This window comes from Bradysia coprophila, assembly GCF_014529535.1.
Source record: "Bradysia coprophila strain Holo2 chromosome X unlocalized genomic scaffold, BU_Bcop_v1 contig_26, whole genome shotgun sequence".
In the NCBI taxonomy this organism is placed as follows: Eukaryota; Metazoa; Arthropoda; class Insecta; order Diptera; family Sciaridae; genus Bradysia; species Bradysia coprophila.
The window spans coordinates 1,851,418-1,869,519 of NW_023503313.1; the positions used below are offsets into that span (position 1 = coordinate 1,851,418).

The 18,102-nt window shown below is 35.5% G+C and overlaps 1 protein-coding gene across 1 annotated transcript; it reads right to left on the minus strand.

Moving 5' to 3' along the window:
- Nucleotides 1-2,487: 2,487 nt before the first annotated feature.
- On the minus strand, nucleotides 2,488-4,665 carry LOC119069206. Its single transcript, XM_037173178.1, has 5 exons — nucleotides 4,478-4,665; nucleotides 3,274-4,406; nucleotides 3,035-3,207; nucleotides 2,761-2,961; nucleotides 2,488-2,695 (listed from the first exon to the last, which is right to left on the minus strand). The coding sequence occupies exons 1-5, from the start codon at nucleotides 4,564-4,566 to the stop codon at nucleotides 2,567-2,569; spliced, it is 1,725 nt and encodes a 574-aa protein (XP_037029073.1). The 5' UTR covers nucleotides 4,567-4,665; the 3' UTR covers nucleotides 2,488-2,566.
- Between the last annotated feature and the right edge of the window lie 13,437 nt (nucleotides 4,666-18,102).

Consider the following 18,102-nt stretch of genomic DNA (forward strand, 5'->3'; position numbering starts at 1 on the left):
ATGTTCATTCACTTCCAAAAAATATAGTTAAATGTCGTTTGATTGCTGCATGAATAGGCAGTAAGGAGAATATGAAGTACTTGAATTCGAGCACATCTTCACTTCAAAAAAAGGCGTTTTCTTTAACGTTCAAATAAAATGTTTCATTATTTAAAAGTGAGACTCAAATGAATTATGTCGAAGCTGGGATTTCTTTACGTGATGTCGTTATACTATAATTGTACAATAAAAAAATTGTTTACCGGTGTGGGAATTCTCCAGAGGCAAACATCTTTTTTCCCATTTTCATAAAATATTTCATGGATACGGTAGGGAACAGCGATGAAATTTTTGTAATATTTCCGTAGCATCAAATGAAATTTATAAAAAATTGTAAGAATTGTGATAGAGGCGAACCGAAGCAGATATCTACCAACAAAATTTGTATTGTTGTGAAAATTTTCACTTTCACTTTTTCTTTTTTGCTTGAAAGACTTACTGCTACCACCTCATTACTGTTGACAAATCGAGATTTCGGCTATATAAATAAATTTAAACAGCCCCGAAGCCTGGAAATTTATTTTATTTTTCAGTTACTTCATTCGTAACTCACAGCGAAAACAATTTATTAGAAGAAATGAAAAGTCACCTTGAAAAAGTTCCCATTTTTATTGAAATAAAAAACAGGTAATAATGTGTTATTCTTCATCGTTCACACCTTATTCGATTTATTAGGCCGCATGTGTATGCTGAATATTGCTCAGAATAAAATTTTATTTTCTTTTCTTTCTCGTTCAAAAAAAAAAATTGGTTTGCTTTTTTATTACGGCAATCTGCCAAGATAAATAGATTGCCGGTTGGTATCTTAGGCTAAGCTTTCCCCTGGGTAAAAACGAAGTATTGTGTAAAGATTCAGGTGGAAGTACACTTCATAACTAGGAACGTTTAGAGTATAACTAATGAAATGGCATATCGGCAAATATTGAAAACGTAGCACAATTAGGTCAGAGACAAAGTCAATTAATGGTATAAAGTCACGAGCCTGTGATATGTTGCTTTTCTCAACGGACACTTACTAAACGAAATAGAAAATAAAGAACAAACAACAGGCATTGAAAAAGTCGATGTTGTTGTTTCTACCGAGTAAAGTAACTCTGTCGTAGATAGGTGGTATAGAAGCAGCAGGTGATGATGGAAAGCGGAAAATAAAGAAATTTAAGTGGTTCAAGATATGGTGTTGTTTCTGTCATTTTTGTCATTCGATTTTTGTCGAAAAGTTTGATTTTTTTTCTTTAGGATTGTTGTTCGTAGGTACGTATTTTCGCTGTGATAATTTTTTTTTTCGTTGATATTTGACTGTGGCCAAATTTTAATAACAGCTGTCAGTATGTTAATGTCAACAATATCTAAGATAAAATTAAAATTTATTTAGCAGCGCTATTTTACAACAAACATAAAACTAATGTGTCTCACAGACTGTCTAACTATCATTTTAAATTTTGTCTCCTCTCTCTCTCTCTCTCTCTTCCTTCAGATCTGTAGGCAACATTTTCAACAGCAGCTGACCTTTATACTTATGGAACAACGAGTTTTCCTTAATACTTCTCCACTTCGACGAAGTGAGTATCATATCTTAACCCCGCACGGTACCCATTTTTAGCAGATATCTAGTCAACCATTCCAGATGAGTTTTAAATTGAGTTTGACTTTCATTTTTAAATGTTGATATGTGCCCCAATGGTTGAATTACACGTCAATCCTCATTACTTCCCCACTTTCTCGCACATACACGCAATCTATAATTGTCATTGAAACGTAATTTATCGTCAACCATCACATCAAGACATTTAATGTTGTTAACAATCTGCACCATCGATTTTTAGCTAGTTCATCAACGGCACATTACGTTAAGCTTAAGTTTATTCAGGCGTAACCACCAACTTAATCTCTCTAATTCACTATTCATACGATTCGTTAGTACATCAATATAAGATTACTAACATACAGTAAACGTTGAAGAATGTATAATTCCGCTGTCTTAATAAACATCAAGTAATTTAGTAAATGGGATTAACAGTTTCTAACTTCAGCGTAATACGACAATGTTGTAAATAAATCAACAAAGTTCAATGTTACTGTGAAGAACTCACTCAATAAGAAGACCTATGTACTGCAGTGCGATCAAGATATTGCTTAAATGAAACGTGCGCACTACTAATTAGCTTCTTTCTATTAGAAACTTCCTAACTCATGTGTTAACTGGATTTTTGGGCACACGATGTGTTAGCTATCTCAGCTTCGCCTCGGTTTTGACAAATTTCACATCTATTGCACGAAACTTCTATTAACACACATGTTAGGAAAGTCGTTATTCGAATCCGTTGTCCAATGAAAGTGGTTATTAATCCATAACCGATTTACAGTTTAAGCAATTGTTGGTAAAAATTCGAGTTTTATCTAACATTTCATGGAGAATTCTCCTGGCTGCTATTACATACATCAAAACTTGTTGAAATTCATATATTTAATGTGTGCCAAAATTATTACTTGTTATACAGACCAACGTTTTCCTTAACTGCATCTGAATTCAGTGGTTCAGCACATAAGTGCGCCATTGCTTGATGGGTGCAATAAAAGTTTCACGCTGAGCATCGTCCATTTGATGAAGTTGTGCCATTAAGTTCTGGTAATAAACCCCATAAAAGTTTAAGGATCGCTGCAAAAAAGTGTGCTTCTTAGTCAGACGATTGACATTTTTTCCACATAACTTCTCTTCCTCACATGATATAGGGACAAAAGACCGGCTATGGCGAAATTTTCTTCAACAGATATGAAAGCGGCTCTGTAAATGTGTACTGCACGAACATGCCTCGACACTAAAACTGTGGGATACTCTTCACTCATCATCTCACTTTCATTGTCGATGAACTTGTATTCGGTGTAGAGAATTCCATCCGCCTCTAGCTCAGAGACTAGGCCATTCTGTTAGAGAACGGAGTTCCAGATTTATAGCTCTAACCGAATTCTGAATAAAAATGAATTAGAAAATTGCTACCTGAACCAGTGATGAAAGGACGGTGCTGATCAGCACAACATTATTCGGTAAATTTTTTATTTTCGAAATTACGTCAGCGGAAAGTGACATGATCCAAGAAAAAATTTTCCACCTAATTTCAGTTATCTCGGTGTCATCTTCGTGATATAAATCCTCTAGTGGTGGCACTTCAACTGCAATAAGAAAGAGAATTCTTAGACGTCTTCCGGATGGAATGAATCATTTATTCTTATAGTTACAATCGGGGAAGATCGGTCTCTCAATATGAGTCAGTTCCGAGACCGCGTTGACATCTGTTATCGCCCATATGGTCAAATCGAACGTGTCGTCGTGGAAACGCTGTCTCAAAACTCCCGATCTACGTTTTTGCCACTCCATCATGAGCATGATAAGATTTGTTCCATTCTCAGATCCACGCAAATCGTAGTACCTCGCTAAAACGGCATGACACTTGCCCATGTTTCGCATGTATGGTCGAAACATGTCAACACCGTTAACCCTTATGATTAGGAACGTTTCGGCAAGTTTATCATCTAATATCGGAGCTGGGCTGTTGATATTAAACCATTCGAGACTGTTTCTGATCGACTGTCGAATTTCGTTGGCACTTTGCTCGGCATCTTTATAGACGGCTTCTTGAATCCTTTTTATGTCGAAATCGGAAAGTGAACAATTTCCTACTTTACGTACGTAATTTGCAACATCCTTTATTCGGTGGAAGCCGTGGAAAATGTTCCGGTATTTACTTGTGAAATGACTGCCCAACAATGTTGCAAATAGTGGCAATTGATTTCTGCTCAAGGAACACAAATCTTCCAAATCTTTCCGAACGTACTCAGTGGTTTTGAGTTCATTCCACAAGTTCATATCGATCGCAGTCCACCACAATTGCCATGCTCCTTCATATATAAGGAAATCGGTGTCGTTTGAAACTACTGCCAGAGCATTGTTATTGCTTGCATACTGTGCCAACTCCAAATCACATTCTTCATTTACTGAAATGCGGTATTCTCCGTATTTGCTGGCAATGGCCGCTAATTCACGATATATTGACGCTTCCTCGAAATTCGGCATCCATTCGTCACTGATCTCTTGCAGCGTTTGTTGATCGTCGATGCGGTCATACAAATCTGTATAGAAACCGAAATATTCGCTCGTTTCTACAGGGCTCTTTTCGTCTTTATGTTTGACACGTTGGTCCGAGAAAAAGATCAATTCACATCCAGCCGCTTTTAAATTCTTAAAGATTTCATTCCATGGATTCGAGGTTATTTCACGTACACCACCACAGATACAATCTTTTTTATTCTTTCCCCTTTTCCTCAGGCTACAAAAATCAAAGACAATGGTTGGTGTTTTGCCAGAGTTCTTGCTGTAATTGAAAATCGGACCACGACCACAATTTTGAATTTCATACAAAATGCAGCTGAGCTAAAGAAATACCTTTTCCATCGTTGAATTTCATCGACAATATTTACGGGTCGTGTTCTCCCATTACGTTCTAGAAAAGATTTTAGTCCATGGACGCCCATATTTCTAAAAAAGTGCAGACGAAAAATTCGTAAAAAAAACTTTCTTTCTTTGAAGTGTCAATATTAATTTGACAGGCTGGTTAGAATAGTCATAATCTCTCAACTCAATTACCAGGGACCGATTATGGTTTTAGCGCCATGGTCTATTGGAATTTTCAGCGCCAATTCAAGAACGTTTATAAATATGACAATATCAGCGCTACGTCATTCGTTCTTGTGAGTGACGAAACGTAAACCTTCCGTTGTCTGTTTACTATTACTATTACGTTTTGTTGATCCGAGGCGTGGCCGAAGTCAGTAATCACATGTAAACGTGATTTTTCACTTTTATCTCGAGTAATCTATACCCACGATTTGTAAAATTTATATATGAAAAACCAGTACACCACTCTATGAGATGTAAGATGTGTAAAAAATAAATCAAACAGAAAAACAATCCATACAGCTACATCGAAAGCAGATTAACGCCATTCGAAACGGAAAATGAGAAACATCAATGGTTATTTGTGTACCTGTTTTGGACGATTGATTTTAGGCAATTTCGCGGATTGTGAAAAAATATTTTCATGCTTCGGGGCCGAAAATGAGGGCAATTTTTCGAATTTTCTCGGGTTTCCAGCCCTCTGCATGAAAACTTACATGTGCACCTGTTTGGGACGGTTGATTTAAGGCACTTTCGCTTGTAAGTCTCACTTCGTTCGGCCTACAATCCGCGAAATTGCCTAAAATCAATCGTCCAAAACAGGTACACAAATAACCATTGGATACGTCGCAGGACATAATGTAATAGATGTTCGGCATCCCGGATAAGCTTTATAAGGTTTCATCTTAACTTTATAAACGAATAAATTTCAGATATATCACGTAAATTTGACATAAATTGACAGCCAATGTCAAACGGTGCTGGTCCATTCATACACAATGCTTTTACAGGTTCCATAGTCACACGGAAGCACGTGACAGTCAGCAGCATAATTGTATGATTGGACCAGATTGTAAGCTAATGCAAACTTAGACTAAGACTGCGGTTGAAATTAACGTAAATTAAATTAAATAAATGTAAGACTGCCCTCTACCAAAATCAACAAAAAAATTTTTAGGCCAGCATACTTTTGAGTTAAGAGTTAAGTTCATGTTATGAAATTGTGATTTATGTGCGACATCACAGGTAGTGTTAAGGCCAAAACCCTTCTGTGAATCATTGAAATAAACATACATACTTTTGAGTTAAAGTTTAACCGTTACACTCCTCTCAACCTCACTGCGTATTGTTCAGTTCTTTCGGAGGTCGTATATGAATGGGCATATTGTGACAAAAGCTATTCATTTTTAGACCCGTACGAAGTACTGGGGTCTTATAGGTTTACGCATACGTTTGTAACACGTCGAATTGGACTCCCTGAGTAAGGGGAAACCTATTGTGGTTGTCTAGAGATGCTAAATCCGCGAAAAAAAAATGTCCGTCTGTCCGTCTGTCTGTCTGCACGATAACTTGAGTAAAACGCATCCGATTTTGAAAATTCTTTTTTTTTCCCGTTTGGTAATGTCAAAAGACAGGCTAAGTTCGAAGATGAGTGATTTTGGATCGACCCCTCCCGAGCTGTGGCCCAATAAGTGCTTTACGGTTTCTCGAAGATATCTCCGGACATTTAAACGTTAAACTTGTAAGTGATACGTCAAATAAAAGGTATTTACAATACCGATCGACAAAAAAAAAGTTTATGGAAATCGGATGACCGACTCGTGAGTTAGACCCCTTGGTGTGGAACAGGCACAGGGCGGCAAGCAGTTTTTGCTTGTAGGTCGGCCACATTTGAACATATTTCGTCTGTTTTAGCTTTATTAGATAGGTATTGACCGTACCAATCAGGGAAAAAATTTTTTATGAAATTATGTTCTCCGGAGCGTGAGCTAGGTCTCTTGGAGTGAGCTCTTATCTGGCTACTCGGAAGTACAGTGAACGTGGTGTATTTTGACAATATCTCGAGTAAATTTTGACCGAATTTCATGAATTTTTTTTTGTTTGAAAGGTATTAACGAATGTAAAGCGTCGGTACTATTTCCGGTCTCCTAACAAAATGGCTGCCGGCGGCCATATTGGATTTTAGTAAAATAGAAATATCTTGGGAAAAATGATACTTAGAGAGTTTCTGTTAACATGGAAATAATTTGTTATGTGTGTGGGGCTTCAGGGATTCCATATACGGACATCTATATATACCTATATACAGCTATATTGAGCTATATACAGGCATATAGAGCTATATAATAGCATATATTTATCTGTGAAATGTTTATTTATAGTGAAATATAGTTAAATATAGCGGTATATAGCTGTTTAAATAGGAATTTATGAAATTTGTCTTCGTACGGGGCTGTCTATATTGCTTCCGGCAATTTAGTTGTATATGATAACAGGGCAAAGAGTGGATAATGTAAGTGATTTTAAAGGAAGAATAGTTTTTCAGCAGAGAAGAAAATGAAGTAAGAGAAATGAAGAGTTTCACATTAAAGGCTTTTGATACGAATAGGTGTTTCGTACGGGTCGGCGTTAGCTATGTTTTTTTTATTTTTTACAAAAAATAATATTTTCACCAGAAACATATATTTTGTTTTCTGCGTATTTAAAAATGTTTCAGTGCTCAGACAGTTTGTCTGGTGCAAAAATTATCTCATTTTGTTTCACTTCAGGATATTTACGAAAAGCGACAATGAAAATGTTCCGTGAAATAATCGGATTTAATTCAATCGTAAGGCAAGCGTACCGTACGTTAAGTAAATATAAACGAGCCGTCAGAACAGTCGGAGCGTTTGCTGCGACTGAGCCCCGTACAAACCCGTACATCTATTGCGTACGTGACCCTAGTTCGTCCGTCGCCCTACTCTTACCGTAAACCTACTGCGCCCGTAAACGTCGGTAAAGTAAAATTCTTATGAAATGTGTACGTCTTAAAAATTGCGCATAGCGCAATTACGAAGCCCCGTACGACGTTCCTTTTAAATGTAACACAAATTTCGAATTGACCTAAAATTTTAATTTATTGAGTATAAATACACATAGGGCCATAGGGCCTAGTATCGGCCTCAGTCCGAGGATCCAAATTTAATTTTTTTTCAACAACATTCTATTCGGCCTTTGATTACCTTCCAAATGAAACAAAAATTACGAAAAACGGATGAAATTTGCTCGAGCTATATGTAAAATACACATAGGGCCCTAGTAGCGGCCTTAGTCCGAGGACCCAAATTTAATTTTTTTTTCAACAACATTCTATTCGGCTTTTGATTACCTTCCAAATGACACAAAAATTACGAAAAACGAATGAAATTTACTTGAGTTCTATGTAAAATACACACAGGGCCCTCGTAGCTTTTCACTTCTAAGGCCCTAACTCACGGTCCACTCACCCGATTTTAAAAAACTTTTTTTTCCTGGATTGGTATTGACAATACCTATCATTTGCCGTGTCATTTACATTTCCTTCGTTTATTTTGCCATAAATATCACCAAAAGACCTTAAATCACTTAGGTGGCCCTAACTCACGAAGGGCCGACCCGAATATGCCCATCTTCGAACTTAGCCTCACTATTTTGACTATCATTCAGGGAAAAAAAAATTTTTGAAATCGGATTTGATTTACTCAAGATATCGACGTGACGGACAGACGGACAGACGGACAGACGGCCCAAACTTTTATTGCGGATTCGTTATCTATGAACATAGGCAAACACTTTGCCCTTACCGTCTGCTTCGAATTCCATCAATTACACACGGCATCGTAATCCTATAAGCCCCTTCGTACTTCGTACGGGGCTAAAAATGAAGAAATATTAATTGTCAGTAGAATGTATTATAAAGTCGTTTGTGCAATTCCGTTGCGAAAATAAACCTTTTTCGAATCGACACTCTTACAGACCATCACCTCTAACCATTCGCGAGATATAATAATCGCAGTTTCCCACAGAAACGATTAATTTTACTGATGGCCATGCGCTGTAGACGTGTACGTATTACGAGCGCTTGCGCGAGTAAAATTGTTCGTCGAGTGTAAACAACGGTGAATGGTGATAATAATTGTTATTGTCACACAGGTCACTTGCTTCGTACCAAATTTGACGACTTGTTGCATAAATTACGATATAATTTCCAAACAGCTTGCGGCAATGCATTTCTCATTATTCTATATTTATTCACAACAAACGGAATGCAGAAGATTCAGCCACATAAAAATTATATCTTCATAAGACAATTCAATTATGCGTAACTCTATTGCTCGGTTAATATATCTACCAGTCTGGGCTTTTATAAAAAAAAAATCTATTTTATAAAATTATCAAATACTTGTGGTGAATCTAGAAATATTTTAGAATATTCAAAGACTATCAGAAGCATCATTACCGTATGCTACAATTGTCAGTCATATTAGAAATACCACAAGTTCGAAGGAAAGTACGGTGGATTTTTTTTTTTTTGATGAAATGTGTGGACACGTATATCTAAAGAAAATCCGGACGAAGACAAACCTCAGTCTTGTATAGCAGCTTTTATGAGGGTAGTAATACTCACTTGATGCATTAACATTTCTTAGAAGAACTATGTCACAGAATTCTTCATTCTATTTGTGAGTCTTACTATTGTTGCTACAAGATAAAACAATATATCGCTACATACATCGTTAGTTACCCCCGAGTCGCTCCTCCTACATGTAACTAGACTGATGAATATTTGCCACCTATGGACATTTCACAGGGAGTTGCGGAAAGTGAAGTGTTTGCTTTGGTAACAGTCGTTATCAATGATATAAAGTTTAATGTTTGTTGGTTTGTCTCTATATAGAAGCCCATACGGAAAGTCTTACAGACTTGAAACTTGGCATACCTACGAATGAGGAAAAGTTAGGAAGAACGCATGAAAAAATTCACTTTATGATTATAGAAAAATTTAATTTTATCGATAAAAAATAATAAAAAATCAACCACATGCACCAATTTTTGTTTTTATAAAATGATGTGGAATATCTTAGAACAACTCAAGATTTTGTTGAGTTGAGATTGAGGTCGTAAAGGCGTTTTGTTGGTTCCTAGTGAATTCTTTTAAGAAATGGAACGTAAATGCGTTTAGTTCATTCCTAGGGAATTCATCCTTTTACGAAATGTAACGTAATATTTTGTCATTAAAATAATCCCGAGCAAAGCCGGGTACTATACTAGTGTGTTATAAGTGGGTGTAAATTCATATGAGCAACCTAGGCTCATTTTATTTCTCAATCAACTCAAAGTCATCAAAAAATAGCAATTATCTTATTAAAAACAATGAGATGGCTATGTCTCTAATTTTTTCGTTTCTATGTTATTTTCGTTAAGTCATCCAAACCATTTCAACTAAAACAGAGAATCACATCCTAGATATTCACAGCTAGGAACTCACTGTACTACCTTACGCTAAATAAATATATATTTACAGCTGATGAGGGCAAAAATCTATGATTATAGTTCACTAACTACGAGGTTCAGCCTTCTCGCAACTTATTCCAAAGCTGACATGCCTCCACTCTCAATCTAGGCAACAGAATAAACAAAATGTTCATATTCTAAAGAATAGAACGAAAGTCCTCACGATATAACTCTCAAATATTTGTAAACATGGGTGTAACGACACACGTCTCCAAATCAGCAATTTATTTTTATCAATCATACTAGGATCAAACATATTATCGACCGACATAAAATTCAACATTTACAGCATTAGGATCAAGTGTATAAGATTCACACGATACTCAACGTTTTCAAAATGTTCTTGTGCTACGGTTCCAGAACGTGACAAAACTGTTGGGTTAGTTCGGGTAGAAAAACACACATACATCAACTGAATAGAAACAGCTCTAGCGAGTCCTGTATACAAATTCTTCCACTTCAGTTAAATATGAATTGTAGTGTTTCTCCGCATCGAGTAATTCAATATTCAATAGATTTCACCTGACCGTTAATGATTGTGTGCATCGAATAATCTATGCATAATGAGCATAGTGGAGTATGTGCTTCAGCGTAATTATACCGCCGCGCCGTTGTTGTGTGTTGTGTATATCAAGGATAATTTTCTAAATATTTGCATAAAATTATAATAAAGTGTAAATATTCATAAACCTTATATTTTCGAAATGTTTTATACTTTTATAGCTATTTTCATAACCAAAATAAATACTCAACTGATGAGCTCGTCTTCTCACGCTGAAAAATTTTGTTCAAAAACTTTCGCCGAACAAGCGTTTACACATTACAATTTTAAATGATTTAATGGAAATTTTCCGAATAGAAACAAGATAAAAAATGTAAAAAAAAAAAATTGCTTCTGATGCGAACTTAAAAAAATAAACAAAATTTTCTTTTATTGGCATATGTACTGTCCGTAAGTAGTTTATATCCGACGTAAGTGGATATATAGATAGATTCTTTGATGGTACTGCATAATAATTTAATGTGAAATTAAGTGATTCCGTTTGTATGAGCTTTGAAATAGCACAAAAACACACAGAAAATACCGCTTTGAGCTATGATTGAACATGCTTCCGTCTTTTAATTTTAAACGTACGTATACTTAGCAAGGTACACACAACCAGTTTGCATCTGTAGTATTCGTACAATTTTGTGTTGCTTCTTCTATTTTGTGTGTGATATAAAAGAGTCACATTGAGTTCATAATTTTCATCTTCACCGTATACTCATACCATATCGTCGCAGCGGAAAATATATTTAGATTAGATACTTATATGCATGTAAAAAAAAGAACGAAGGGTGAGGTGTGTATGTGCTACATTTTCTCATACCATTTTGTTGCCATATTTAACAAAACAAATTAAAAAATAAATTACGAGATCTTGTATTTAATGCGGAACGCTTTATGGCTAAGTGTTTCGACTGAATGTTTTATAACTTTAATTGGAGCTAAGTAAATTATTGATGAGCATTGCTGTTCAGTTTACAGCTTAAGTTTCAGAGGGTAGCTTGTCGTATTAAAATATGGAAGTATTAACTATGAGGAAATTCCAAAACAATTTCACCTAAGGTTGATGGATGGTGTACGTTCTAGTTTTAACTGTATACAGATGAAATAGACTGACATTATTCTATTTCTTCTATTTTAGACATTGGTTTACCAAAGATTTAGTTGACTAAGTTCTACCCACAAATTAGGCCCCACGTCATACCAATATGACAAGTTTGATATGGCTAGTGACTGACTATTTTTAGTCTTAAATGGATACCACATAAAAAAAACACAATCCGTAAAAATTATTCTTTCCCTTTATTAAGCAGATACTGCATCCTAGAAATATAATTTCAACTTGTTCAGAGTAATCTCAGCAGGGCAATTACGGTGTCAATGGAAAATCATATCGAAATAGTTTCAATAATTAGAGGTCGTTCACAAACGTCGTCATGACATATGGGATAAGAGGATGTGTCAAAGGAAAAGTGTGACGAAGCAGTTACATGGGATGGAATTTCTGTCCATTTTTTGAGTGACAAGGGTGGGTGTTCAAAAGTTCAATAAAATTCCGTGTCATTTATGCACGACCTCCCAGTACATTTTATTATTGGCATCTCGAAAGAAAAGCCCAATATGCCACCAGGAAATGTTTCTTTATTTTTCTCGATTTCTTGACTGTAATCAACGAATGATGAATATGAATACTTTTCTAATCGCAAAATGATTTTTAGCGCTATACTAAGTTCCGTAGATGAAGATATATGCAATAGTACCAGAAAATTAATTTAATCTTGCAGCGATGATGATTATTATTTATTCGATATAGCAACACACCCACAAAGCCCATATTGTATGAATTGATTGACTGTGTCATTTAACCGAATTGATATATGGTTTGCATAAGTATTTATTGAAGTATCATGCGATCCGAATATAATAGATGTTGTAGGAATTTTGGGTCCCCTTTGTTGTTTAATTTTTCCGTTTGAAGTGGCTCCAGGTAGTTTATTGGGATCAAACGAAGGTGTACCCAATCTAACCCACTTTGTCCAACATAAGTGAACAAAACTTGTGTTCTCAAAAAGATCTCCAGGATTTTTCAGGCTTTCGTATTGACCGAATTGCCGGCCAGACAAATTTTGTGGTTGCCTTGGAGAAACAATTTTTAAACTTTTTAAATCCAGTAACACGAACATTTTATATGTCTATCTAAAATAAAAGTTTGGTTTTCCGTACGAAAAGCGTTTGTATTTGCTGTTAGCATCACTTGTTTCAAAGTCAATTACTGTGTTTGCATTCGTATCGATTTTGAAATTCATTTCCATTTCAAAAGTACATTTAAAGTAGAAAGTTTCTTTCTCCAACTCTCATTTAGCGCAAACAAAAAATGTAATCTTAATCTTCATTTTTATATAATTCCAAAATAATTTGAATTTTTCGATAAACTTTCATGATCATGGGCAGAAACAGATTCGATGATGCAACCTAAGTTATATAGCAACATGTTGTGTATAACATTTTCAACCGTTTCTTCCGTCGAAAGAAATTCGGCTTGTTAAACTTTCAAATTAAAACCCAGCCCAGATGTTGCTCGATTCCCATATCGTCATGTTTTAAATTCTCTAATTTTGTTTCTTGGGCCAAAAATATTTTAAGAAAAAGTGCTTCAGACACTTCCAATGAAATAATTTACACAATAACTTCCAATGTGCAGAAGTATACTCAGTAATAAGTTGGGTTAGCTATTATATTGTACGGACGATTTTTTTTGCACATTTTTGTTTGTTATTCCGATTGTATTTTCCAGAGACGTGTGAGGATAGATCGAAGGGTGGTGTATCAATCAGCATTTAGTTGTAGCATTCAGAACTATAGCAGTTGCTCATGTTTTCGATGATAATATAGTTCTGTTCCAAACGTTTCTGATACTTATTCAGCTTCATATTAGCAGCTTTCGATGCTACTTTACCAGGGACAAAACAAGATAGATGAACGAAAGATGTATCGGAGCATGTTGCATCCTAGGCCAGATTTCATACTCGATGGTAAGCGTTACTCCATCAGCCCTTTTCCCATCATCTCTGAACTGAAAATACCTGGTTCACGCATTGAAGGAAAATTTTCTTATGTTATTAAATTCACCATGACGGGAGTGATGTCATGCACTATTAGAATGAGCTGCCCATGTAGTTCATCTTTAAAAACCATCTAGCCACAGATACGTATATTTGATGAGAGAATACGTTATTTATTTAACAAAGTTTTCAATTAAAAAGTAAAAAATTCGCAAATTAAAAATTACCAAAAAATTGAAAGATGCGATTGTCGAAAATTGTGAAAGATGTGTCTGATACTGGCGGTAATACCGATAGCGCGTGCGTTGCTGGAATTGCTCGCCCTGGTTGATCTTGAAAAAAATTGATCACAAATCTTTTGATAAAGTTCAGCACACAAGGTCACACATTTTTTTTTAAATTCAAATTTAAAATTGGGTTTACTCATAATAGAATCTTATAATGTAAATCGGAACCTACTGTTTCTGGAAATGCGCAGCATTTCCGTGTTGGATTGCAATTGAAATGAGCTGTTAATATCTCCTGACATATGATAATGAGCCTCTTGTCTTGGGTCTTGTCCCAAGGATTCGTGTGGTTCCGGTGGTGTTCAGCCCTAAATGGCTCACTTCGTTTATTAGCTCTGGTTTGAGTATCTTACCTCAGTCCACTTTCCTTCACTTTTTATTCAGTGTGACGCTTGAAACAAGATGAACGTTTTTCACTTTTACATGCTCTATTGACACTTTGGTCTAATGGTATAGTTAGGGCACAGCCCACAGGCCCGTAGCTAGGACCAAATCAGAGAGGGGGCTCAAGCCCAATACAAAAAGTTAATTTTTTATTAAATGTATTATGAATGGCGCCGCAGGATATTTTTTCTGGAAGGAAATTTGAAGCCATTCATCCAACAGGTTTCCCACAATCACCTTTCTTGATGATGCATACATATTTTGGACATCGACAACAAAGAAACATTATAAATGTTGCAAAAATTGGGTGGAGTTAAATTATTTATGAAAATGTATGAAGTAATATTCGCGAGCGGAGCGAGCGAGAAAATTTTGCAATCTTCTACTTTCTCGAAAATTTTAGAAAATTGAAAAAAAATCTAGAGATAGACTAAAGTTTTAGCAACGTAGCTGTGTTAACAGTTTTCCTAGATGTTAAGTCAAGACACCTTAATGGTATTTTCAGAGCATCCAATGGCAATTGTCTGCTTTCAGGTAACTTCTAAATCTAAAAATTCGTAGACTGCTGAAAAGTTAGCAAGGAAAATTTAAGTTTCATAGCCAGACTGCTTAAGTTCAAATTGCGTGGGGCTTGCCGACTTTACTACTGAAGAAAACTTCGAAAAACTTTCATTCGCAAAAGTTACCCTCACTTCCCAAAATCATACTCATGAATTACGAGTCCCGCGTCAAAAAATCTACTCGAGCCTAGTTTGTTTTTGGCCGCCGACTTCTTTGTGAGTGCAACTGATCTGTATAAGTTTGGGATTGAAATAATTTGTATTTTATATAAAATACTTAAACAGAACTCAAAATAAGTTTTTATTTTTTGTGGGTTTCATACGTTCCTCTCGTTCTATTCGTTCCACATGTATTCTTCCATACATACACATGTATGCTGTCATAAAGAAATCGATGTGGAACGAATAAAACGAATTAGCCCACAAAAAATAAAAACTTATTTTGAGTTATGTGTAGAAGTTTATACGTTGCAACAGGACATGAACAGTTCCATAATTTCAAATTTTGGTTTTAAGTTTGCACATACCGTATGAGATTCGAGTTTTATTATTTTTAAAAATGCTGATATAAGAAGAGATGAAATCGTCAAATTGGAATTGATTGTATGTCTTTATTCTATCGCACTTTTAATTCGAGTTTCCATTTGTTTCAATGTTCCTTGTTCTTTTTGACTCCACACTAGTTGCCACTCAAGGCAGTTATGAATTTGAATGAATTAAAAGGTAACCAAGATTACTGAGGCTACGAAAGAGAAAAAGAGAAAATCTATATATTCTACATCCTATCCGGAGACTGTTAGCACCTTTTCTCAACTTTATCATTTCTATCCATTGCCAGGGTGGGCTCAGGGGTAGTCCAGAGGGGGCTCAGCCCCCACTAGCCCCCCCGTAGCTACGGGCCTGACAGCCCTGCTCCTAGCATGATCATAAAAATATTCGGAGGCTGATGAAATCACAGTAGGCACTGCGTTTCTTATGTATAGATTGATAGATGACTTTGATCTAGATCTTTTAAAGCATAGCACTGAACAAAGCACTAGAACAGAATTTTCAAGAGGGGCCTTCTCGACGCAGTAGTCCAAATTTCTCATATAAAAGTAAACAAATTAATTGGAACGCAGTAGCATTTTTCAAAAATGCCAAATGACCGTTCAAAAAATCTGTTCTAGTGCTTTGTTCAGTGCTATGGTTAAAGCTTATAATACAAACAATCATAAACGGTAGCTCTTATCACTAAAGCCTCCAAATTTGACACTTGTCAATTCAGTGCTATTCATGCTAGGAGCAGTGCTGTGGTTAGGGTTGTAGTTGTTTTGTTGACGGTGTCTTAAATATTTGAAGAATCAGATTCAACTCAATGCGTTTGCAATATACATCAAACAAGTTTATTGTATTCGGTACTAGTAAAATATATCCGGCTTTGCTCGGGATTACAATAATTTCAAAATATTCATGTATTTTTCGTCTCAAAGTAAACTTTTCTTTCAAAAACTTTTTCTTTCACACGCCAAGAAAATGGTGTTGAGGAATTTTGCGCCGCGTCATTCACAATAACCCACAAAGTGGCATTATACAAAATGTGTCATTTTGTCAATTATTGTGGATGACATGGCGCGAAATTCATAGCAGCCGTCGCGTAAAAAATAAATTTCAACAACAATCTTAAAAAAATATATTTTACTCGAAAAGTAATTTCACACAAAGTTTCCCCGTTTAAAGAACACGTCAAATAATGATATGCACTCGATATGTCGAGTTTAGGACTTTCCTTCCTCTGTCCAATACATTGTCTTTACAAAAATTGTATCTGAAGTTCATTGGAATGAAATATTTAGCTTCATTTTTTCAATTAGTTATTTGTTTATTTAGGAAAAAAAAATAAGAATAGGAAACAAGGGCAAAGTTTTGCGGCCAGAACACAACGTATTTTATATGTGTGATGTGTGACTATTCGTTTTTCAATACAAAACCAAAACATATATAGTCTTTTACTATGCTGGTGCATGTAATAAGGCTATTACATGTATAGGCAATAACCTTTACATCACTCGCATAGTAAAACGTCGTACTACACACGGAAAATAAAGTGATATCTCGTATCACGATGAGTAAAAGTACCTCGGGCTGCCGCCCTCGGATACTTTTTCTCATCTGGATACGAGGTATCACTTTACTTCCCTTGCATAGTAATGTACTATTTCTCACCACAGCTGAAACTTAGGGAGCCTGTGTTGTGAAAAACGTTGTACTGTCTCGGAAAATCTGCATAAATGAATAAAAACGAGTGAAAATATTCGAATTCCGAAACTAAATTTACGATGAAGGAAATTCTTCGATGAATGAGGGGAAACGACAATAATTATATTGATGTATTTACAACACATTACAAATTCTAAGTATTCTAAGTTGAAATTTAACCGAAAAAACTCAACGTGTACGCACTCTGGACTAAAAGTTAGTCCATGTCGAGATTTAAGCTCACCGCAGAACTTTATACATATATGTGCTTGGTCTTAGAAAAATATTGGCACGGGTGGGTCTCTGCATTTTGCTTTAATTGTAGGGCGTGATGGCGTCTTAACGAATTTCGGGTTTCGGATGTTTCGAGGCCATGTTCAATATATGTACCATCCAGTAAAAACGAACATTATTTCAAGTGAACAAAAAGTCGATGATTATCATATATCATCAATAATCGATTTTAAATTCGCACATTAAATGTATTATTTGTATTATATTGCGTGTACATAGAAAAATCCATGATGCATTGGCATTCGCATTGCTTAGCACCGAAATATTAGTCTACTTTCGCATAAATGAACCTTCTCTGATAGAAATAGCTGTACAACATAGGTATTAATAGCATAATCAATTGATGGCCAACCAATATCCAATTCAAAGTAAGCTAATTAAGCATTTCAGCATAAAAATTGTTATGTGTCGTCGGTTTTTTTTCTTTCTTTCTTCTCTCTCACCGTACTAGAAAGTAAATAGATGCATCGTCGCAAGTGCATTATTTAATTTTCACCAACAATTAATTAACGCAGGCAGATGTAGAAGATACATCGATTCCCATCGAATGGACACCAGATATATGTAATTTTGTATTATGTTTTGAATGGTGTTATGTCTTCGGTTACATCTAGATCTTCTGTGCAAATACAATGTTCAATGAAAAATTATGACCTAAAATTTTATCATATAAGGAATATGATATAAACAGAAATCGTCTATTGTAAGT